Raw genomic sequence first — 24,908 nt, forward strand, 5'->3', positions numbered from 1 at the left:
AGAAAGACGAGGATTCCTAACAGGGTTCCCTTTTGTCTGTATCTTTTTGACACAAAGGAAAACTCCTTGTGCCATTCTGTACCAAGCAGCAATGCACGGCCTACCCTAACTTCTCCCAACAGAGACAACTGCCCGTCCTGTCCAAAAACTACAGTTCCCGTAGCTGTTTCGAAGCACACTGCTGGGTAACGGCTTCTCAAAGGACCTCCAGTGGTCTTGAAAATTTTGCTGGTGGATGGGACAGGGTCAGACCCAAAGCAGCACCTTGTGCAAACTAGAGGAGGTTAAGGGGGAAGGATCCAGCACATCTGCTAGTAAAAAGAAGCAGATACAGAGTCCATGAGAGTTTTAGCAGCCAATCTTGAAATAAATCAAATTACAGAAAGAGCAAATATAAACAAATCCATAAGTCTGCACAGATGGAACAAGAAAAGCAGCAGAGTTGGAGGTTTGTTTTCCTGGAGAGGTAACTAGTCCTCCTAGTTGTCCTGAAATGATAAGCAAACCAGACCTATGAGGCATTACAGAAGCAGTTTGAGGTGTGAACCTCTTTGTCAGGTCCTCTTCTATGAAACTTTCTAGGAAACTTTGCCTTTACTGCAATAGTCCCAGAAACTGTCTTTATAAAATGAGAAGAACACAGGCCCTCAGGTGAGGATTAGGAGGTTCATCTCCTACTCTGAAGTCAACTATATGTAGTTGATACACGCTATACCTATCCTGACAGGTATTTATTTAATCTGCCCTTAAAAGCCTCAAATGAAGGACATTATTACTGAAGAGTCTGTTATATTATATAACTGATAGGGGACAAAAGTATTTCCTTATTATCTAGACTTTAGTGAAGTTCAAACATCTTTTTTTCTCCATATCAAGTGAACATGATAACCAGCTGATCGATGATGTTTTTATGAGCCGTTTACATACAGAATGGTCTGGGCTGGAGGGACCTCTGGAGATCACCCAGTCCAACCCCATGACAAGTCTTCTACAGTCTGTGCTTTCCTAGATCAAACTGGAGGGGTTAACAGTAACTGCAATGACAGATAAAGCAGTATAAAGTCTACACTGAGAAGCTGTTAAGTCTCATACACAGCAGTTATTTACAAGTATTTAAATCTCCACTTTTTTCTAAATAGAGTTTTTCCACCAGTATTATAACTGTGATATAAATGAAAATAAATTAATTGTTCTTTCCTTAGGGGGAGCCTTTGCCACAGCTCTGTGTTCTCCAAAACACAAAAGCAGTGGTGATAGGTGCCAGCTGATGTGGTGGCACTGCCCGAGAGCTTTCTTCGCAGAGCATCCAAGCAGAAGCATTGACAGCACTTCTATACTCATCTCTCCAGACACTTCACTTGTGAAATACAGCAGTCGGGCCACAGAGAGAATTAACAGCCGTGTTCTCAACAAGACATTAAGCAAAAAGTCAGCGTGTTTGTGCTAGTAAAAAAACCCATGAAATACCCCTCAAGGTCTTCTCCCCTACCCGGGACACCAGGGTCTGAAAGCACACTGTAAACTCCTGTTGTGCAGCAAGGTGTTTCACTGTGTCAAATATTGTGATGCAGATCGAAGAGGCTCTTCCCCCAAACCCAAGCACATCCCCAGCTAAAAAGCTGTCTTAGGAACAACTGTTTTTCATAGGCTATTCCTTTCAGATGTATTTTAGGCTGGTAAACACCCAGTACAAGTCCTTAAAATTCAATAATTCTAAAATTAAGTACAAGCAGACTGAATAATGACAAAATATAAGCTATCAATAATACAAACAGATAAACACTTATCCTGGCCAAGCCTGACAAATCTTACAAGATAAACACTGTCAAATGAATTTAGCTTAATCACAGCATTCAGTAGTCGTTTTACTACTGTGGTTACAAGTCTTGTCACAAACAAATTAGCTTCTCTTTACATTTAATATACATGACTCAAAGACGGCAACAGGATGGTATTTCAATTTTCTGTACTCCTTCCAAAAATTGTATTTCCTCTTACCTTGAATCTATTAGTGAACAGCTCCAGTTTTGGAAATAACTCTCTGTTGGTATACAGGCTCTGAAGGGCTTTCAAACACTTCAACCTCACTTCACCTTGCTAAATAAAACACACTGAGATTAGCTGATAGAATATCCTAATCACATGCACATGAATATTAAATAATACCATATTGCAATGTGTTTAATGTACATTTAAAATGTTATACAAACGAGTTACCACAGCTGATTTGCAATTCAGCTAAAAACCAAAAAACCACAAGCAGCTGCCTCCAAACAATGTTACATTTTCTCCCTATTTGCATATATAAAGAATTTAACATGCCACCACTTTAATGTCTCTTACTGTTTCCCTTTTAAGTAACTTCACAAAAAGATAAAGAGTGCAGCATGCAAAGACAAAATAAAGACGTATGATCTCAAGTCTTAATGACAGTGACAAAAATAGCACTTGTGGCGATGGGAGGGGACGCGGTTTGCAGACTTTTCTGTTGTAGAAGTACCAGTTTCCCTCATCTATCTCCTTGCGATCCAGACTCATCAGTGACTTCTCCAAGTATTATCGTGCTGCCTTAACATCAATACAAAAGTCCTGGTGAAGACAGCGTGGCTATTTATCTTTAGGAAAGAGACTAGAGGCAACTTCTGACTGATATCTGGTGCTCACAATCGATGCCCGGGTGTTCAAAATGAGCGGGCAAGGCATGCGTGTAGCCCACCCAAGCAACTCAGGCATCTCCGAGCACTGTCTTTCCTTTTCCCAGGGACAGAAGGAATAGCCACTCGATTAACTAATCTGAAATGTCCTACATCCCATCTCTCATCACAGCACAGGCACAGGTTGAAGGATACCAGAGGCTGAGACTCTCTGGTGGGGAGCAGGCGGCTGCCCCAAGAAAAACGCATCTAAGGCACAGCCTGAGGAGCCCTTGGGAGGAAAAGCAGCTTGTGTCTGTCTGTCTGAATTGTTCTGGTGGTGGCAGCACATTCCCAGCTGCGATTTAGATGGGGATTGCTTTGACCTGGTGGGCTGTAGGCAGGGGACGTGGGCATCACGAGACAGCGCCTACGGATCAAGGGTTGTTGCCTACAGGCACATCGATGAGGAGAAGAGCTGGATTCTCCATGGCACATGCACATCATCTGCCTGGCTGCAGATGTACAGCCCAGCCCAGCTGCACCATCCTGGCAAACTGTGGAACCTCATTAAAAGTATTTGTAGAGAGCAAAAACATTATAAACAAACCTCTAGAGTTCACTGAATTGTGAACTTACTTTTATAGAAGTGTATTTAAAGAACTGCTCAAGCTAAAACCTGAAAGAATGTTCAGAGACTGGCATGAAAACAGAAAGTAAAAATCATTCTTAAGTTTCTTTCCTCCTTCCCATCTATTTTAAAAATTGAAATAGAAGATTAAAGAAGGAGAGAAGTTGAAAGGAGAATTTTCAGAAGTTTTCCTTGAAGAACTGTTGTTCCTGAGAAATCATCTCTTTATATCTGTGAGGAGTCCCTGAGCACTCATGCTCTCGTCTAGGGATCTTTTTGAATTCCATTGCAGAGAAAGTCCAAGAGATGAAAGCTACATTTAACAGATCTATCATAAGATCTTCAAAGATACAGAAAAGAATTTTCTTAAAGAAAAACATTATATGGAAGTGATCACCTCCTAAAGAAGCAGTAACAAATGCTGATTGTCACCTTCTTCTACTGGTACCCAAGCTGCAGTGCCAGAAATGGTGTTTCCTTTGCTGCGTGGCATTCAGAAAGGACAGGATCTCTGGAGCCACCACTAATTGTTAGAAGAGGGTGTAAGCAGAAAAATTATAGGAGGAAGACCTTCTCCAATAGCAGAATGTCTTTAAACGGTTGGTCAGGATGAAATTAATCTCTCTGGAGAGAGAAGAGCCCCCGAATGTCAGCTTGCTCATCCCTTTAAGAAGGTTTTAAAATAGAGCCTGTGGAGATTAGTAACAGGAGCCCACTGGGAAGTATAAACAGCAACGACCTGGACAAGAACCTAAGAATGGTGGAAGTGAAGCAGTAGAGGGATACACTGCACTGACGTCCGGAAAGGAGGAGGAGAAACATCTCACAAAGCACCATCAGGCCAAGCACGAGATGTTTCTTGAGTAACTAGGAGAACCATACAAGTAACACAAGCATTTAACACCCCAAAATGTTTTTTTTTTGAAAGAAACACAGCAGATATTTCCTGTCTAGCAAGGATGTGAGTGCGTGGGAATGCTGAAGCGAGGACAATTCCTATGAACTTAAGAGCTGCGAACACAGTGGTGCAGAGCAAGGATAGGAAGAGACTTATTTAACTCACCGATGAACTCACTTAACTAAGGAATTAAACAAGAGGCCAAGGACAGAAGAATAGAAAAATCCAAAGGAAGATAAACTATAAAAGGCCAGGGCACAGTATGGAGTGGGTGCAGGAGGTAATGAAGAAAACTTCCCATAAATATCCTCGTAGCACAACAAAGAAAAGTTTGTTTGCTTTAAAGGGAGATGAAACAAGTAATTGTCACTGTTTATGTGCCCAGTGGGTAGGAAAAGAAATAACAAATTAAAATTGCAACACAGACTATTTAGCTTCTGTGGGGAAGAACTTTTTAGTGGTAAACATAGTTAAGCACTCAAACGGCTACAGAAAGCCATGGAAAAACCAACAGCCGAGTTTTTATAGAAGGAATGATTGTGAGAAGCACTGTGGGTACAGAGAGCTCTGCCTTACACAAGAAAGAAAGGTGCAGAACTGCTGCCCAGACTAGATTCTAAGCTTCTCTGCAATCCTGAGCTCAAGTTCATAGTATGAGTCAACCTAATGCAGAAGATATTTGCAACCACACAATAGCTTTAATGCTGTTACAGAAAACAAGCATCGCTTCCCAGCTATTTTTGTGTAGTCACATCTGTGCTTTCCAGGCAGGCAGGAAAGCCTTCCTGTTTGCTAAGAAAATAATGGACAAAATATTTGCATTCTCCACGTTCTAATAACTGAGACTTTCCATTTTCTTGAGTTCTGTATTCCAGAAAAATGTACTTACTTGGGGGTTTGTCCAGTTTACAATTGTGACCTCTGATTACAGCAGAATCCTGAATTCAACCACTTTGCCATTGGTTCTAAGAATGTCTTTCTCCACTCTCATTATTCCTGAAATTCCCCTTCTCTCAAAGTGTTTTTAGACAGTCATTTCTGGGTTTATTTTTGTTATATAAAGTGTTTTTTCACGAACATGAGAAATGCTTTGCACTCATCCTTCATTGTTAATGCTATAAACTGGAGAGGGGCAGATTTAGACTAGACATAGGGAAGAATTTCTTCACCATGAGAGTGGGGAGGCCCTGGCCCAGGGAAGCTGTGGCTGCCCCATCCCTGGAGGGTTCAAGGCCAGGCTGGATGGGGCTTGGGCACCTGATCCAGTGGGAGGTGACCCTGCCCAGGGCAGGGGTGGGACTGGATGGGCTTTAAGGTCCCTTCCAACCCAAACTATTCTATGATTCTATCGTTCTCTGATTTTCCTGAACGGTGTTGATGTCTGTCAGGGACTCAGAGGCGTTCTCTTTCCTCTAACTATTGGGCAGCGTAAATGAAAGACACATCTGGAACTCTCTCTATCTTGTAATTGGCAAAAAAGCACCACCGAAACATTTCTATTAGGATATTCTAAGAGACTGAAAACGCAAAAAGCACATGAAGCAAGCACACAATTTGGGACTACTGGAGCCTAATGGAGGTGAACACCTTCAAGTAAGCTGGCTGAAATATAAATAATAAGTAAGAAAAAAGAACAATCTTCACCAAAGATGACAAACATGTCTTGGGTAGTGTAACACCTACGGGGCACTGCTCTGTACAGTAACACACAATACTTACCCTGTCATGTAGTGTCCAACCAACATATTTTAAATAACTATCATTCAGGAAGGCATCGCTGTACATTTTCATCCAGACACCGATTTCTTCGATACAGACAGCTCTAATCTCAGCAATAGCATCACTAATAAGGAAAAAAAAAGAAAAAGTATTAACCAGTTTACAGACACATACCAATTACTTCTCATTCCCATTGTTCTGGCTACACCATTTTGCTTACACCTGTAAAAAGCTTCGCTATGTAGCGCCTCTCCCTGTTTTCACTGCTCTCACTGATTTTTCTCTTCCTTTATGTCCTTGAACTCACTGATCTAACAGTAACTACAATATTTCCACATTCAGATATGATATTTCCATTATCTCGAAAAATTCTCACCCTAGTTGGCTTCTTAGTCCATTACTCTACCTTCTACCTCCTCCTTTTCAAACAGAATTATGAATCCAAGCTAGAAACCTCCTCTAGACAATTGTTCTTGAAACATCGCCGCTGACATTTGCTTGGCAGGCTGGACTCTCTCCAGCTAGAGGTGCAGAACAACTGCAAGGTGGAAAAAGTTATTTGGTTTAACCAAAGGAGCTGGCCAGAGGGGCAGAATGGAATTTGGTACGTAAACAGATCTTGTTTTGTGCACTGTGTGAACACCCCTATAACAAAACCCAGGAGAGTGTCTACATTTCAGCATTGGTTTCTTCCAGCCCTCTTGTTTGTTTCGACACTGACTGTGGGAAGTGATAGAGGAGATGAAGCCGTATCACAGGCAGCATGATGAGCTGGTTATCGAGCAGGGGCAGCAGGAAAGAATCTAGAGAGATCATCTAGAGAGATCATACCCAAAGAGATCAGGGATGGAAACGATTTCAATCTGATTGGCACTTTCCTGCCTCACTGACATAGAGCACGGCATATTTACTAATAACGAACGATGGCTAAACAACGGGAAAAGGGATTGGGGCCATCTGGCCCTTCAGTAATTTCATCTCTGAGACATCTGTTACTATGAGAAATCATTTGTGCCACTCCAGCTGGCATTGCTTCACAGTCCAAAATTTCAGCTATAATAAAAGAGGAATGTAAAAGAGTCACTATGCAAAAGAAGGGAATGTCTGGAGCTTTGCAAACACTGGTCTTACTTATAATTGAGGCTCTTTTTCTGTATTTTTATTAAAAAGGTCTTTTCTTGAAAAGTAATAAGCATCAATTCTAAAACAGCACCAACAGAGCCCAAAAATGAAATCTAATTTATGAAAATAAATGTAAAAATTCCAAGCTTCATGCAAGAGAATAACTGCTATGCCTGTGCTCTTCCTAAAGCCAAAAGATAAATAAAATGCACTTAATCTAATGTTCAAGATACTGCCCACTTTTGTGCAAACAGAATAGCACAACAAACCCATTATAGACCTGCCTGGGCACTTCCAACCCTCGAACCAATCCCCCTCAGTAGGTGCCACGCTATCTACCAGATCCCAGGGGGACAATCACAACTCCTACTTGAACACGGCAGTCAGCAGCAGCACCACACGTGACCAGATGCGACACTTCCACAGCCATGTCTCTGGTTTTCTCATTCAATTTCAAATCATAGGGAAGAAATTGTACTGCTGAAACAGATAAAACCTGCATTTTCGGCTAAGGTATGAGGGGGAGGTTTATGGGAATGCCATCAATCCACTATCAACATCTTTCTTCGCAGGTGAAGCACGTTGATTCCATTAACTGCCAAACAGAATCATCAAAACTAGTGTGTCAAACTCCCTGAGGACTCTACAAGCTCAACCCAACATTAACTGTCAACCCCCAACGCAGACAGGCCACACGGCAAGCAGCGCAGGGCATTAAAGAAGCTGTTCCTACCAAAGAGCTCTCAGTCAGGCTTTATATAAAGACGAATACACTAAAATATTACATTTGAAGGTTTGCACTACAAAAACTCCACTTGTTAAGGGAAACGCAGCCACAACGAAGACAAGATTTAATTAAAACTGTGAATACGTTCCCATATATTTAAAAAAAAAAAGAATCATGGAATGGTTTGGGTTGGAAGGGACCTCAAAGCCCACCCAGTTCCAAGCTCCTGCCACAGGCAGGGACACCTCCTGCTGGATCAGGGTGATCAGAGCCCCATCCGACCTGCTCTTGAGTATCTGTCTAATTGTGTGTTACTGCACACTAAATCAGATTAACAATTTCCTTTATGGAACTATTTTAAAACTATTTTAAAAACAAAATATAGGTAGAAGGAATCAGAATGCAATCTACAAGATTGATCTAAAGAATGATCTACAAGACCGGTAAGTATGAATCAAAAAAAAAAAGAGGGGGAATCGCACATACAGCAACAGAAAGCAGCCACGAAGACATCTCCACTATGGGATGACAGACAGAGTCCTCACTTCCAAGTAGGTTATTTCACCACCTTATAAATTTACTAACTCTAAAGCAGTTTGGAAGGATTTAATGGCAATCCCAGAAAGAACCCAAGTGTCAACAGCTATTTAATCAGCTCCAGCCAGCCAAAAATCAGGGAAATTTATCTTTTCTATGAGAATACATTAAAGCTTCCCTAGGCAGAGAGTGAAAAACTGATCTGTGATTGAAATGCCTCTCAGGGATCCCTAGGATCTATGGACACACGCTCGATTCAAGCTGCTATTTACAATTAAAAAAAAAAAAAGGAAATAAGGAATCACTTGCCACGTGGTGGGCACACAGACTCCCTGACCACACAATGCTGCATCCAGCACAACACAGACAATCCAACACGATTCTGCCTTTGCTAGCAAAGAATCATGGAATGGTCTGGGCTGGAAGGGACCTCACAGCCCATCCAGTTCCACCCCTGCCCTGGGCAGGGACACCTCCCACTGGGTCAGGCTGCCCAAGCCCCATCCAGCCTGGCCCTGAGCCCCTCCAGGGATGGGGCAGCCACAGCTTCCCTGGGCAACCTGGGCCAGGGCCTCCCCACCCTCACAGGAGAACAATTTTTCCTAAGATTTCATCTCAACCTTCCTTCCTTCAGCTCAAAACCATTCCGCTCATCCTATCCCTGCACTCCCTGACCAGCTTTCCTGAAGATGCACGTGAGGAACTGCTTGTTATTAAACTATAATTCTTCTCTTATCATTTTGTACATGCTTAAATACAGTTTAGCTTCTTGTCACTATGAATTGTTAAGTCTTTTCGAAAACAGACACTACCTGTGGATGACATTAAAGCATCATACCAGCACCGGAAATACTTTTGGAATAATTCATACATTATTCATCACCATAATTACAAAAGTTTGTATTACTTGCCAAACACTTCTAGAAAGGAACAGAATCTAGTCCAGCACAGAAATCAAAACTAATGCTGGACCTACAAATACTAGATATAAAAATGTAACCTTTTTTTCAGCACAAACCGTTGCAGTGAACTGGAAACAGCAAAGCATTGGCAGCAGGATTCCCAGCCTGTATTCCTGCTTTTAGTACAAAGGCTCCCCGTGATGCAACTTTGCAAAGGGATTTGACCAAAGGGGAGCACGTATGGAATTCACTGGTTCTTCTCACAATCCTGGGCAGACAAGGCGTTTCCACAGAATTCCTGACAAACCTCAGCAGGAAGGAGGTTTTACCAGCCAATCGCTTCAAAGGAACAATCATCACAAGTGCCATTTTAACACGTACTTTACGCTAAATTCCACTCAAGTGTTTAGCTGAGGTCCAGAAGTATTTAGAACCCTGAAACAGAGTCTATAACGGATAACTGGGATGTGGCAGGTGGAGACAGGTGTGCACTTAAGAGTCTTCCTGGAGTGGTTCCCAGTTGCAGCTCCTGGGTTCTCTCAGTCTCTTTGATCATAAACTCATTTAGCTTAATCCAGACCAAAACCGAAAGGAGTTTAAGCTAACCTGGCCGAGCTGCACTGAAATGGATGCTTCAGTCCTCAAAGCAGCCCCAGCGCGGAGGGAAAACACCTGAGGCAAGAGACAAACAAGACTAGCAGAGCAGTAACTGCTTCAAGACTTCTTGGAAGCTCCTAAAGGATGTCTGACTACGCTGATGGCATGTTTGCTTCACTTATACCCTCAGTGGAGCTACTACTTTTCACATCTCGCTTCTAAGACAGAGAGAACAACAAATAACCTTCAGCAGAACATGGCATTACTTGACACGCAAACTGGATACGAACAGGAAAAAAAGGTAAGATGTTTCAGTCAGTGGGTTTGGGTAAGAGTTTATAAAGAAACCTTCTAACAAAGACAGAAGCCTGCCTCTGGTGTTCTTCGAGATGGAATCTCAAATTCCCAGTCAAGGGACATGACACGGAGCAGCCCTACAAGAACACACCGCTGCCAGGTGGACCAACACATGCCCATCTCTTGGGCTGCTCAACTGTTTCTAAACATTCTGAAGATGTAGTTGTAAGCAGGACAGGACAAAGAGGTTTTTTTCACTCCTTTCTAGGACTCTCTCCTCTCTGGAGCTGAATTAGCACTTCATAAGGGAAGAAGGGGAAGAATAAAAAGAGTGCAGAGCTCGCTTCCAAAAATTTTGGTGAACCTTGACTGCATATCCCACTCCTGGGAGGGACCAGGAAGCCGCACACCCATCTCTAAGTAACTCTACATAGGATGTTGCTTAAATATCTATTTCAATATTCTGTAGCTAAGCTGATTATCCAATGTTCCTGCAAGACCAAGGAATTTTATTGTTTGAAGGCATGATCTGCATTTTAAGATGTAGCTCTACATATCTCCAAAACCAGTGTTTCTGAAAGACTTAGCAAGACTTAGTGTGTGTTTTTAAACTTCGCGTGAAGGCCAAACTGATTTCAGTACAAAGGCGTAACTTTTTTTGCCTTTCTCTTTTTATTATGCCTGTAAGTGACAAACGGTCTCAGTAATTTCTACCTGTTTTTTCAACACACACAAAACCACAATGCATTCTCCAGGCACTTAAGATAGATGTTTCACCTGCTTAGGATAAGACATTTAAGGGAGGAAAAGCAATGGACAAGCAAATATGACATAAAGTAGCACAAAAATAGTCAGAAAAAGTGGTTCAGGAAAGAGTTAAGGAAATACACAATGAGGAGGCGCTTCTCCTGCATGTTGATTAAGCATATCTCAACTTTGACCCCAGACTAACACTGAACCTGGAATACTGCTTAGCTATTTCTGCAAAGCTTTCATCTTCTTTCTTTAATGTGAGAATTGAGCAGTGAGATTTTCCACTACATTGGAAGCCAAGCTACAGGAAGAAGAAACCTCCCCGCAACCCTAGCTTACGAGTAGGAAGACAGCTACATTCTGAACAAAACAGTTTTGGGGGCCTTTCTGATTAGTTCAAGGAGTTGCTACCGAAGTTACAAAGGTCACCAAGCATGAATCACTGCGGCAGAGTCTGAATCATATTATGGAAAGGGATTTCTTCCCTAGGAATAATTCAAGTAATGTCCTAGTGAAATAATTACTACTCGTGCTGGAAAATGATGTCAAGTCTATAAGTCATTTGAACTACTTGAGAAAAGGGATGCTTAAGAAGCACTATGGAAGCAGATAATAGTTTGAAATCCTTTCTTTTTTTCTCCCCTGGTTTTCTCCTCAATTTGGTGGTTTTAATACAGGTATTTTTTCCCCTCTCTGGTCTCCCACAGGTGTGACTGCAGAAGATTAGTCACACTTGGGTATAAGTTGTAACAGAATCACAGAATCGTTTGGTTGGAAAAAAGCTTTGAGATCATCAAGTCCAACCGTACCTGTCGGCTACCGAACCAGATCCCTCAGCACCTCGTCTGTCCATCTTTTAAATCCCTCCAGGGATGGGGACTCCTCCACCTCCCTGGGCGGCTTCTGCCAGTGCCTGAGAATCCTTTCAGTGAAGAAATTTTTCCCAACACGTAATCTGAACCTCTCCAACAGTAACAGACTCTCTCAGGAGCTTCGCAAAAGCTGAGGAAGGTGGAGAGATGATGACTTCTCACAAAAGTGGCCCCTGGGGACCAGTGGTGCCGCCCGCCCTACTCAGAGCACACGGCTCGTGACTGACTCCAGCAAACCCTCCAGTGCCCTGACAGCATCAGCCTGGGCTTCTTTTTTTCAGGGCATGGAAACACAAGATTTTTTTTATTTGGTTTCTCCTTTGTTACAACAGTTCATGTCAGCAAAATCAGGCGTTTGCTAATGGTGGCAAGAGGTGTGGAAAGAAATAAGGGTTACAAAAGAAGGATTTAAAAAGAAAGAAAAGCACTATGCAGATCATCAAAAGGCAGTGGTTTTTTTTCCAACCCCAGACAAGAGCAGAAGCTACTAGGAAAACATTTCAAAGCTACTTCTTGTTTAATATAATACACTGAATTCTGAAGGGGGAGGAATGGGAAAACTCCTTGCATTTGATTTCCTTATTACCTATGCAACACAAAAGCTGCTGTCATAACAAAACCAGCACGAGTGCCACACTGAGCTAATGTCCTTATTTGCCTGTTGACTCCGTACACCCATCCTGATGCCATTCAGCTCGAGGCTTACTGGCCAATTCCACTGCCTCTCAGACCTTCTCAGCACATCACCCTTCCTGCACAACGTCCTCACGTGGGAAGAAACAGAGAGCAAATTAAGTTGTTTCACAGGTTATGTGGGACAGAATAAGGAGACGAGGTCTGAAGAAAACAACAAGTGTGATGCGTGCCTGCAGGAAAAGAGGGTCTCTCGTGAGCAATCACTGTATCTAGATGCCCTGTCTTCTCAAGACACCCCTTTTTTGCTGCTACTTCTCATCTCCTTGGAGAGTTGCTCCCAGTACTGCTGTCAACGTTCTCTCAGGTACCGTGCTGGGGCACTGAAGAGACACGCTCCATCTCCACCCGGCTGTTCACACTCACATATTGCTTAGCACAGGCTTCTTCCAGGCTTCCTGCACGCTCTTCTCCATAATCACAATAATCCCTTTGCCCACCTGACTCATGGGTTCCTCTTCACCTTCTAAACCTCTTCTCACAGACCCTTCCTTGTTTTCTGCCATTTGTCTTAAAGATTTCATAAACGGTAAAGTTTTAAAGCAAAACTTCAATCTAGTTCTTTAATTGCATAGTTTGGAGTCCTTTGTCTTCAAAAACTCAATTAACATTTCAGGAGCTGGCTTCACCAAGCTGCTGCAGATGCTCTGAGGCACCTTGTGATGCCAAACTACCTCTGTTTTAAATGACTACTGCTCTCTGACAAACCATAGTCCAAAATAACATGCAACAGCCCAACTCTACTGGTTTGTGCAATTCCAAAGTACACAGAAGCACGTGCACAGGCATGGGAACATATATAACCTGCCCTGGTTTTGTATTCACGAGACAGCATGTTAGTTGTCTAAAAAATCCTTTGTGATACGCTAACGCCACAATAACTTTGTAACGCTCTTGCTGCAAACATCCAAAACAATTCACAAACAAAAAATACATGTTAATTAGCACCCAGGCTTTTGACTACCCCTGTGTAATGTAAGAAGGAAAAAGACTAGAATGTAGTTGAAGCTGTGGCTGAAGACATATGGTGGAAGCATCAGAACTTTGCTGTTCACACTTAAGATATACCAGAGGAAACAGAGCAGAGGTACCCAACAACCAGAACTGCCCTCCTACAACATGCAGTGATCATTTGATTATTCCTAAGTTACGTCATGTTTGTCCTCTGACCTTGGAACTTTTCTTTTTACAAGAGAAAGATTCAATTTCTGTGTCTCCCACAGCTCATTAAAACTTTTTAACTGAATTAACGTCTTATGCACGTACAGTTCTGCTGTTTAATCAACAGGGGTTACACTAAGCTTTTCTTCCATAATTTCAGTTCTTATAATATTGGTTTTGTGGCATCTAGAATATTTCATCAGAAGAATATTCAACATAGAAACTGCCCTTGACATTATTTATGATCATACTTTGTTAGCAGAGCCTACTGTAGCATGCATTTTCTTACCGGTATCTATGAACAAATATACCCTTAAAAATAGAGTTCATCATATTTTCGATTTCATCTTGGTTTTCTTGTAGCTGCAAAAAACAGAACAAAAATAGATAAAAGATCACTGCTTATTACAGTTTGATATTCTACAATTCCTTATTGGAAAGCATTAGAAGAACTAAACTAAAGGTATCAGTAGTTTCACCGTTTTCTGCTTTCCAAGCACATCTATATTTTGCATATATACAGACAGAGATATGCACAAATTTATAGGCAATGCCTTAACGGAAGGAAGTTAACATTCTTTACAAACATCAGTTGATTTTGTAAAGCAGTCATCACTCTTTTTGCTACGGAAATTGAGACAAGTAGAGACCACGTGTTCAGTGACACCAGCAGTCCTGCAGTCGTGGTGGAACAGAGAGAACTGGGAGGGAAGGAGAGCTGCGGAAATGAAGCCCATTACCCATCAGGAATCCCCTCTGAAATCTGCAATATCCTCTTTAAGGAAAGTACTTCAAGATGTTCTCAATCTTAAATATGGGTGTAAGTCACTTTAGCTTCAGTGCCCAAGAAAACTGAGTTTCTGAGCCAGGGTGCTCGACACAGGAGCAACACCTGACAGCCAGTCCCGGGCTTGGATTGCAGAAACCCAACCCGACCGAAAACCAAAGCCAAACAAAAAAGGTCTTACAAGTTTTTATAAATAAGAGAGGTTTTTTTAAAGAACTTCATGTGTCCTGTGTAATATAAGCACCTGCTCTAAGTCCTATGGAAAGCTGACTTTGTGCAAATGAACCTGTTAATGCATCCTAGAGAAGCATCTTGGAATCAATTAAAGTATTTTCATATCACCAGCCTTTGTACTAAATAAGCTAAATGAGTAATACTAATAAACTAAATAAGAATAACTTAATTAAACCAAAATGCAGCTTTGTTAAATAAAATTACAGCAGTTTTACACACTCAGCTTTTGGAGTGGGACTGCTCCTCCACTCAAAGGCAGCGTCCTGCCATTAAGGTGTTTTTCTTCATCTCAAAGCAGACGCCCACAACACGTGTGAACAGGAACTCCACACTTTGAGTATGAAAACCACAACAGAGCCCTGCTGGTACAGAGCACCTGTATGCATAAAATAATACACCTGTACCATTATGAACAGATATATTTAACAGGTAAATCAAATAAAGCCAGCAGAAGAACTGCGATCGGCTGGTTTCGTTCCCTGCATACCACGAGCTCCTAAACACTTCACCTGGGGGTTTATATTTCTCTAGGTGTGTTTATAAATATTTGCAGATAAGATCTAAAGTAGCTTGCAAAATTCAGTAAATGAAGTCTCCCAGTTTTCTAAAAAGGAAAGAGGTGCTGTCTCCGTTTTGCATACGGGGAAACCGAGGCGTTAAGAGCTCTTGAGTAATTCGTTGAACACCTGCCAAAGAAATTAATTTCATAGCAAAGTGATTATGTACGGAGGGAAAAGGTGGCTGCACAGCAGCTCTGCGTACGCCGAAGGGCTGCTGCACAAACCAAGCACATTTAGACACGCTTTCTGGGAGCAGCGCTACTTTTGGATCAGCTCAGCCCAACTATGGATGGACTAAATGCTTGTTCCAGATCACACAACCCAAAAGGGAGTGTGAATCTCTGATGACTCCTCAGTTGGTTGCCTTCTCAGGCTCCAGGCAGGCTAATATCCAGAGAAACACGGGGCTAGAGACAACTCAGTACAGACTGAGGAGTTAAATGGGGATGGCAATGGACCAAGAGGCCTCAGGAGGCTTTCTGAAAAAATACGGAGGTCCTGAAACCCAAAGCTGCCAGATTACCTTGGGCATGAATCGTCTTTATAAAAACACAGCACAAAAGGAGAGATTGAATTTTTGAGTCATGAGAAGGTTAAGATACTGAAGAAAAGTGTATTTTGACATTTCTTTAAATGAAAAGTTGAGCAGCACCACATCAGACTAAGTGGCATTGCTGAGGGGACAGCATGGATGCTTTCCTCCCTCTTTCCACTTTTCCTACAGGGAAACCTGCTATAAATCTGCGAGTGATGAGCTGTGTAGCTGCTACACAGACCTCCGAGCTGGGGCAGAGCTGGTGTAGAAGGTGAATCAGAGGCTCAGGAGGTCCAGGGGAGAGCCCTTTTGTTCTGTGAGCTAACATTTAAAGATACCGTTCTCCATGGTATCTCAGTTTCAGTAATGAACGAACAATCCTTGAAAACTTTCTCCAAAACTTTAATTGCTTTTTACACTTTCAGCTTTTCCAGCCCACTTACTTGAATTTCAGCACTAAACTTCAGGCCTCCTGAGAGCACCGGTGCCCTGGGATTTCTTTTCTTACCACTGCAAAAGTGATCTCACACACGTCCCTGAAAACTCAGCAAAAATAAGGGAAACCTTTTCTCCTTGACTCTGCAGGCACTTAGAGAAGCTGAAAAAGCCACCTATGACAAAGTTTTAATTACTTCTTGCGGCAGCTCAACCCCAAGGCTCCTCTGTTTTGTGGCAGGTTGCTACATCCAGGGGAGTTGAAAATTTCAAGGAGGAGAACAGACCTTTGCAGGCTGCTCTTGCGTTAGGCAAACAGAAGATGACGAGAATGAAACACGTCAGAGTGCTCCACTCCTGCTACTTCAGACTAAGTCACACTCTTAGCCTGCACAGTCCCTGTATGACTTTACAAAGATAAACGTGCCCGTGTAAGCACCTGTGAGGGTTTATTATGATGGCACAAGGTTAGAAGAATCAACTGAGAGGGCTAGCACAGAATCCTGTGGTAAATTCAGCTTATTTAAAGATGAGAAATACACAGCATTATTAGGAATTCTTACACAGAGCCATATGACATCTAAACCTAAGAAACCTCTTCCTACTATGCTGAACACCACGTATCTGAGGACATATATGATCACAACCACTCCTCTCTGGCAGCGTTTTAATTAGTTCTATTGAGTAGTGATATGAGAGAGACTGTGCATACACATCAAAAGTTAAGGTTTGCCAAATGCTCCTTCTTCTGTCAGGGTTTCAGAGCCCCGCGCTGGCCTGGTCATTGCTTCAGCATCTCCCCAGAGCAATTGTCTCCACAAGACATGGAAAAGAACAGCTGAAGGAAGGAGTGCAGAGGATGTCCAGAGACACAGAGCTAATAAACCCAGCTAATCGGTGTAATTAGCGACTTTGGCCTTCTCTGGAAAGCAAACAATCAACAAATAGGGAATAGAAACTGTGCTCCAGATATTTTAACAAATCAATCCTGCTTCTTAAAATGCTTTAAGGCCGACACTGAATTTAATATTTAATGTAAAATGTTTCTCTGGCAGTTTGGGCATGAGAGATTGCTCTCGCTTTGTACCTAAATGCGTGATTTTTAAGAACTGTGAAAGCCTAATGAAATTGGGTTACAGATCGTAAGGGTAAAATAAAAATGAAAATACATAAATGCATTTATCCCCAGACAAAGATGATTAAGTCAAGAATTTTGAGTCCAAGTTATACCTAAAAGAATCCAAGGTACATACAGGTGAACCACCCAGACATCTTTATTTGCTGGAGAGTGAAACAGTGGAGGAGAAAATACATTAAAAACTAATATATTAAAACAAATAAGTTCAAATCCATGGCATATATACCTCAATTTTCCAATCAATCTTATGAGCTTTATGTGGCATCTTTGCAGATCATGGCTGTTTTGAAGTATTCATATTCATTTTCTACTTGTCATCTTTAAATTTCCTTTAAGTACAACTCTAAAACTGAATTTCCTTGGATATAATAGTTTATTTAGGGATGATTACAGCAATGTACTAACTGGTTTGCTCTCCTAATGCCAGACTGGTACTTACTAAAAGCAACTTAAATGTCTCCCTAGTTTTTTCTCCCTGAGACCAGGTGCTATAGCCCCCACACCAGTGTTTCTTGAAAGCAGCTCAAAAAGAATTACTAATGAGACACTGTAATAATTGCAGTGATCAAAGGGAGAAAGGGGCAGTGCAGTGAGGGACTACACATGATCCTCTGTGCAAAAGCTTTGGTGTAATCAAAACAGTTACTACTTAAAACTTGAGACTAATTTTCTTCCTGCCTGAGAAATCACCCTGTGTGTGCAGAACAGCACACAAACTCAATTGAATGTGTTAACACAGGGTTTAAAAGTGTAGCTGAGATCACACAAATGCGACTGCAGGACTAATCTCTTGTTTCTCACTATGGCACTCAAGTCACAAACCACTCTGGGCTTTCTGTTGGAGGGAATGCACATGAACCAGGAAAAAAAAAAAGTCATCTTTTCACTTGCCTCTTTTCTTTTCTGAAGCAGCAGCTCCAATCTTTCATTGGCTCTTTTGCCAATCATTTTGTTTCTCTCAGCTTCATACTGCCTCTGTGTATTATCCTGATGAATGCTCAGGTTTAAGGCAACATTCACAAGAGCAGTCATAAGCTTCATAGCTGCAAAGGCAGAAGACAGAATGTGACTCTTAACCTGTAGTCAGAGCTAAAAAGGATTTCCTCAGTAGATCCACACTCACAGAAAATCACCAACTCGACCCTCACACAAGGCCAGCCGGAAAGGCACTTTCCACCCACACAACATCAGGTCACTCGGCTCATCTAAAGATCAGAAAAAAGAGGATACACACTGCATGGAGCTCCAGGCAACAGTCTCTGCCATCTCCTCCAGAAAATTATGCGTGTTCTGAGCACAAGCTCAGTGAGGAAGCGTGGGAATCTGCAGGATCAGTGTACACCGTGAAGCCAGTTACTGTGGAGTGACATCCATTTCTCTACTGAAAAGCATCCCTGGAGGAGCCTACATGCTAAGGGCAACTCTTAACTGAGAGCTCCTGGGGACTGCTCAGCGTACAAGGGATCAGAGCACAGTTCCTCTGAAAGCAAGTCTGACATTGCTCTACGGCCAAGTACATAGCTGTATCCAAACAATTAGAATTTCATGTACTCCTTTATATGCATCTTCACACACTTAAGATAATACTGTTCAGGTCTCTTTTTCTGTATTAATTTACTTCTACAAAAACACTAACAAAGGTCTCTCATGTTCTCTGTGGTTACATGGCATTATCACATTTTATAATACTGAAAAGCAGCAAAATAACATAACAAACTATCACAACCTCTCTGGCTCAATATGCAGCATTATTTTCATGGTAGAAAAGCAACTACACAAATGGAGAAGTGAAGCTACTCTGTGGCTACTTACAGCTACTCCGTCCTATCTCACTATCACTCGAAGCTGTTGACTCCAGAAACACTCACATACTTCTCGCCTATGGTTTCTTGCTATAGTGAGTCACTTCTCCTTCAAATCAGTTAGCACAGAGGAAAACTGGAAACAAAGACCTCAAAAACACTCCTTCAAGGATAAGCGAAACTCTAAAAGTGGATTTTCATGTATCAAGACTGAGCTCCCTGGTGTCATGCTGACCTCTGCCCTGCAGGACCACAATGTAATTGAATGTGTAACAACTAGCTTGAAGGAAGTTTGCAGAACCAAACCGAAGCTCTCAAGCTTGTTAAAATAACTAACTAACTAATAGCATGTGTTATCATTGGAAAACACTGGAGTCCTTCAGCAGCTATTCCGACTGTAAGAGCTAGATACAGGTATATCTAATGCAGGAAGACAAGCGGCTCCAATAATTGAATCTAGTTGTGATGAACCTTGCCTTTAGTATCTGCGTATCTTTGCTTGACATTTCTAGCTACATATCTGTTCCAAACAATGGCAACTATTTCTCCCATCCAGCACAGATCTTGGGTAACGTCTCCAACATACGGTGCAGTTCCTGTCTTTTCAATCTTCTCGTACTTTCCAAACATCTGTCCCACATAAGGGTGAACCAATCAATAAAAGACCAGAGTGCACAGCTCACTCCACTATCTCTCACCTATGAAACAACCAACCACAATCTAAGCAAACCGCAAATCGCGCTCACCTGGAACTAAAGACAGTACCAGGGGAAAGGAATCCAGTTTCCACCTCAGTTTCAACAATAGGCACAGATTTCCAACAGGTTATCTGCAGCTCAAATAGCATCCACCTCGGAAATTGATTTTGTAAAGGTAAACTCTAAATTTGGAAATTTATGCCTCTATAATTCATGCCAATACTACCCCGTCACTGAGGAAGGTGAAGAATGCAAGAGGACAGGTTTCTAAAAGAGTTCAGTTACTGTCAGTTGAGGGGTTTGGTTTTCAATTTTAAAATCAACCTCCAATCAAATCTGGAGTTGGTTTTTCAATAGCATTGGCAAGCTGCCTCTTACTCAGATACACAGCAAGAGGTGAAATTTTTAACAAGTTCTGATCTAATTAGTTGAACGCTGGGTGCTACCCTTGGAAACCTGAACAGAATTGCAAGAGGCTGGTTGGCAACCTGATCCAGTGGGAGGTGTCCCTGCCCATGGCAGGGGGGTTGGAACTGGATGATCATTAAGGTCCTCTGCAACCCAAACTATTCTATGATTGTGGAAAGACTAAACTGCTTACAAATATTGGCAGTAGGACTATTCAGATTATGACAAATGTCTCCTAGACAGGCTTCGAATATTTGGCATGATCCAGGAAGAATCTAGGTTGAAGAATCTCCCAACAAGGTGTGTTTCAGCACAAGAGATGAGCAGAAAGGTACCATCAGACACAACCAGCTTCATCCACCTACACCCAAGGCAGCCACCCCAGCGTGGCTTTGTAGTGGGAGAAACACTTCTAGAGAGCGATTCATGTATCTTGAGGGAAATGCCTTGAAGAGGTGTGATGAACCACTCTAGGAAGGTCTGCTTCTACCTGGTGCTATGCCCAGTGTGTTCCTTAGGTGCAGGCAGCTGCATTGAAAGGTGGAGGCAGAAGGCAACAAGACCTACAGCTCTGGCCCAGCACTTCCAAATCTAGCACTTCTCAAGAGTGAAGGCAGAGATTTTATTTTTCGGTGAACTGAAATTCTTTGCTAATACAATGTTCTTGACACTTATTTAGAATAAATTTATATTCTAAAATATAAAATTATCAAGATATTTTATGCAACAAATGGATAATTAATAACAAAACAATATAATGCTGCTTTTGATTCACAGGATTCACTGGAGGCTCCTGGGTACGACAGGAATCTCTGAGACCAAGTGGCTCAGCACGCTCCTTTCCAAATAAAAAGTGTATTTTAGTTCTAGTTATACCATGTACGGCACGTGGGTTTGATCAAGCTTTTCAGAGTTCTCCAGGCTGGTCAAACTTGACCGCAATCAAAATTAGGAATAATACTGAAGATGGTCAAATAGGAGCATTTTCTTTGAAAAAAACCAAAACCTCTTCTCTGCACTTGCTTACTTACCAGCTAATGTACTGGTGTGCCTGAAAGCCCGGACCTGGGAATCTGACAAACCAGTCAGAAGAGAGATCACCGTGTCCATCATGTACTCATCATAGATGATGCTGTACTGGCACTGTCGAATGAGCACCCCAATGAACTCGCAGAAGTTGGATCGGAACTTCTTCCACTGGGGCCCGGGCATGGTAAGTGGGTAATCACCGCTGTCCTGAAGAACAAGAACATGAAAATATGAAGTATTAAAAGTCTCCACATTTAATCTGTTTTAACATTGTTGTAGCCATCATGGTCTAAGTCTCTATGCTAAACACTTTTTCCTTGAAGCCAATGGAGAATAACAAATAAAACAAACACAATCTTCAATAAGCAAAGACACTTGTTGGTATGAAACGATTTTTACAAAGGCTTCATTACAACAGTTCTAGGCTGGTAATATTAAGCTGGCATAGTCCAAAGCATGCAGCAAGACTCAATTCTTCTCCTCGTGTCCCAGGGTAGGAATTCAGGGGAAAGGGGTGAGAAAAGACTATTTCAAAGTATCTAAGGTCAAAACATAAAGAAAGGCAACTTCCCATGAACTTTGCTTTGCTCAAGTTTACAATTGAGATCTTACCAGAAAGTATCACTGCCCTTCTTTTGCTCCTATAAACTAACCCTGCCTTCTGAGAGAAGTACTGGACACCTTCGTACACTGCATCTACCAAAGATTATTGCAAGATTGGAGGAGGCATGTGAACACTGACTTTGTATAAGTTCAACTGCCTTCTGAGCCCAAGTCTGCTCTTATTATTGTCCCTTTAGCAAGACTGCATTTCAGTGAGGCTGTCCCCCAGCTGCAAAGTGCTTTTTTCCCCTTCAGTGAAAAGGACTAAACATAATCTCCCGGGTGAGCTGACCTGCAAGCCAGTTCCAGATTATCGAGAACATCACGGCAATAATGCTCCATCGTGCATCTCTCCCCCAAGATAAGAAGTCAGTAACATCAAAATTAAATCCATTTGCACATACCTACCCCGCGGTTTTGTGCAGAACAAGCACTTCTGTTCTCTGGGGACTTGTCTTATTGCCCCAACTGAACCATGTACAGCCAGTGACATAAGCACAGAGGAGCTGTAAGCAAATACCCTTTTGACCTAAGCTTCATAAATTACATTCCCCTGCAGCAAATCACCCATCTATCAAATCTAACCAAATCACACAGTCTTCAATCATACTGAAACAACGATCAAAATTGCAAGACAAGTGCTCGTGTGTTATAAAAACTGCAAAGCACTCAATGACCTCATCACCACATCACTCACTGCAATGCTGAACGACATCATCTTAACGAGCAATATTTTCACTTCCACCTTGTAATGTCCAATTTGACAGAAATAGGAACTTTGGTTTAAAAATAACAGTTCAGAGGATCGTAAAGCTACTGATGTAAGGGCATCTCCTAGTGTACTTAATTGCTGCTGTGAGTCCTCTGAACCAACAAGTGATACTCGATGGTTTGGTCAAGCTGGCTGTGTCAGTGACCCAGTCAAAGCAAAATGAGTTTTTGTCCACCTGGTAAATCTAGCACAAGAATTACGAGGGAATTCATCTACAAAATGCCTGTCCTCGTAAGCCAAGCACCCCAACAGTGCAGCAGGTGGATGACCATGCAATTCCCTGTCTCTAACTGAACCTGTGGCGGATAGAAACAAAGTGACTGAAATTATTTCCACCGTTTAAGTCCTGCGTAAGTGTTCCTCCGCTCATGATGAGGAAAACCAATGCTTCAATCTCTCTCTCTTTCAGTACAGAAATGGGTCCAGCACCCAGCTGATCACTGCAGCATGGACAGAACAAGACGGTGATCTTGGAAATGTAAAGAAAGCAGCAAATCCAAACATCTACAATGGTGACCGAGATATTTTCTGGGCAGCATGCTGTGCTAATGAATGGAAAATGTGAGATTTTACCCTAGCTAATAGTACACTTGTACTTTTTTTTCTATTAGCCCTAGACTTGTAGGAATGATTTATCTTGTCACAAATCTGACAGCAGGTATTTTACACCACCCACACACGCAGCCCCTGAGCACTAGCTGCTTTGGACCCTAATCGGATACAAAAGATGCAGCATTTTAGATATATTTCTGATACAGGAAGGATAATATGTTAACAAGGGGCTGGTCTCCATCTGAAAACAGCAATTTAAAGACGACATCAGAGAGAGGTTGGGCTGACAGACTGTCTAAATATTTTGACAGAAGTGTCACCAACTTTCTCCTTCTCCTTCACACTCAACACAGTCTGACCCTTACCCTCTCCTACACTGACATGGGAGTTACGGACATGAGAGAACATGTTTTGTCTCAGGATGACATGGGGAAGGATGCTGGGAGTCCCGGGGCACTGGAAGAGGCGCTGCAGGACAAATGCTAACAGTGATATTGAGAATAAGAACCGAGGGCTGCTCCCAGCTGCACAGAAAACGGTGGTGCTTTACTTAGGAAACAAGGCTTTAGTATTTGACAGGAATGGTTGGACTCGATGATCCAGTGGGTCTTTTCCAACATGGTGATTCTATGATTCTATGATGACCGCTCGGCCCAGGCACCGCTGCTGGTCTCCTCCAGGCTCCCTTTCTTTCAGGGCTGACTAGACACTTGGAACAAATAAAGAAATGCAGTGGCAGGCTGGGCTCAAGGAAGCAGCCCAGCCAAGTCTGCACAGAGTCAGAGGGCACAGCCAACAGCACGGCTGAAAGGCAGCAAGAAGAAAATCTGCCAGGGTTCTCTCCTCCAGCAAGGAAAGGAAGGCTGGGAAGGACAAGGCAGATCTGCCTGATTCAGCTCGAGCTGCATTTAGTCAAGGGACGACCGACAACGGTGTCTGCTGCCAGCAGCTCTCCTGGTAAGAAATGATCCTAGTTCTGAATCTTTAAGGGGAAGACACTGAAGAGAGGGCTGAAGAGTGCACTGACGCCCTGCCAGACTGCAATTCACGTACTGCTCAAGCCCCAGAAAGGTTTGGTTTGTTCGTCTCATCATGCGCTTTACTCTGAACAGTAAGGTAAGCTCTTCTTCTTCCAAAAGCCTGTATTTTGGCAGGTCTTTTTTGTGACTATGACATCCTGCACAGAGCAACCTGAAACATTACGACTGGCAGGTGACCTAACACTTACAAACGTCCTATGCCGTGATCATCTGACATTTGAACATTAGGAGAAAACTACACTCAATTCTAAAATGTTTTCCACTGCTACCAGGGTCTAAGTTTATTCCAGACTTCAAAATATTCACTGGCTTGTGGTCCAGGACTAACAATTCCAGGCTTTTATACTAAACCCCACATACCAAACACTAAACCATATCCCTCAGCACCTCGTCCGGGTGGACGAGGTGCTGAGAGACATGGTTTAGTGTTTGATAGGAACAGTTGGACTCGATGATCCAGTGGGTCTCTTCCAACCTGGTTATTCTGTGATTCTGTGATATTCTTTCACACATCACGTATGAAGGCAGAAGCTAGAAGGGAAACTTTCTGTTTTAGGTGATGGAGAAAGAAAGCTTACGTATCAGTAACTGTAATTCTTTGAGAGATGTTCCTTATATGTACAGTCACACTGTGCATAAGGGAGGTTTTTCTTTTCATTTGACAAAAAAAACGACAGGCTTTGGAAAGTTTTTCTTTTGTCAGTTTACTCCCTTGGGCAAAATCAATGTTCTTTGGCTTCTGGATGGTGCCTCGGCCTTTCTGGTTTGTATAG

The 24,908-nt window shown here is 42.3% G+C and overlaps 1 protein-coding gene across 5 annotated transcripts in view; it reads right to left on the minus strand.

Moving 5' to 3' along the window:
• STAG1 (STAG1 cohesin complex component) overlaps positions 1–24,908 on the minus strand; it is a 163,693-nt gene that overhangs the window by 48,581 nt on the left and 90,204 nt on the right. For all 5 annotated transcript variants that reach the window (XM_069865028.1, XM_069865027.1, XM_069865026.1 and 2 more), the window contains 5 exons: positions 21,171–21,375; positions 18,123–18,274; positions 13,832–13,905; positions 5,882–6,005; positions 1,999–2,097 (listed from right to left, as the gene is read on the minus strand). In XM_069865028.1, coding sequence (XP_069721129.1) covers positions 1,999–2,097; positions 5,882–6,005; positions 13,832–13,905; positions 18,123–18,274; positions 21,171–21,375 — 654 coding nt within the window. The remainder of the gene's footprint in view (positions 1–1,998; positions 2,098–5,881; positions 6,006–13,831; positions 13,906–18,122; positions 18,275–21,170; positions 21,376–24,908) is intronic.

Source organism: Phaenicophaeus curvirostris, chromosome 10, assembly GCF_032191515.1.
Source record: "Phaenicophaeus curvirostris isolate KB17595 chromosome 10, BPBGC_Pcur_1.0, whole genome shotgun sequence".
In the NCBI taxonomy this organism is placed as follows: domain Eukaryota; kingdom Metazoa; phylum Chordata; class Aves; order Cuculiformes; family Cuculidae; genus Phaenicophaeus; species Phaenicophaeus curvirostris.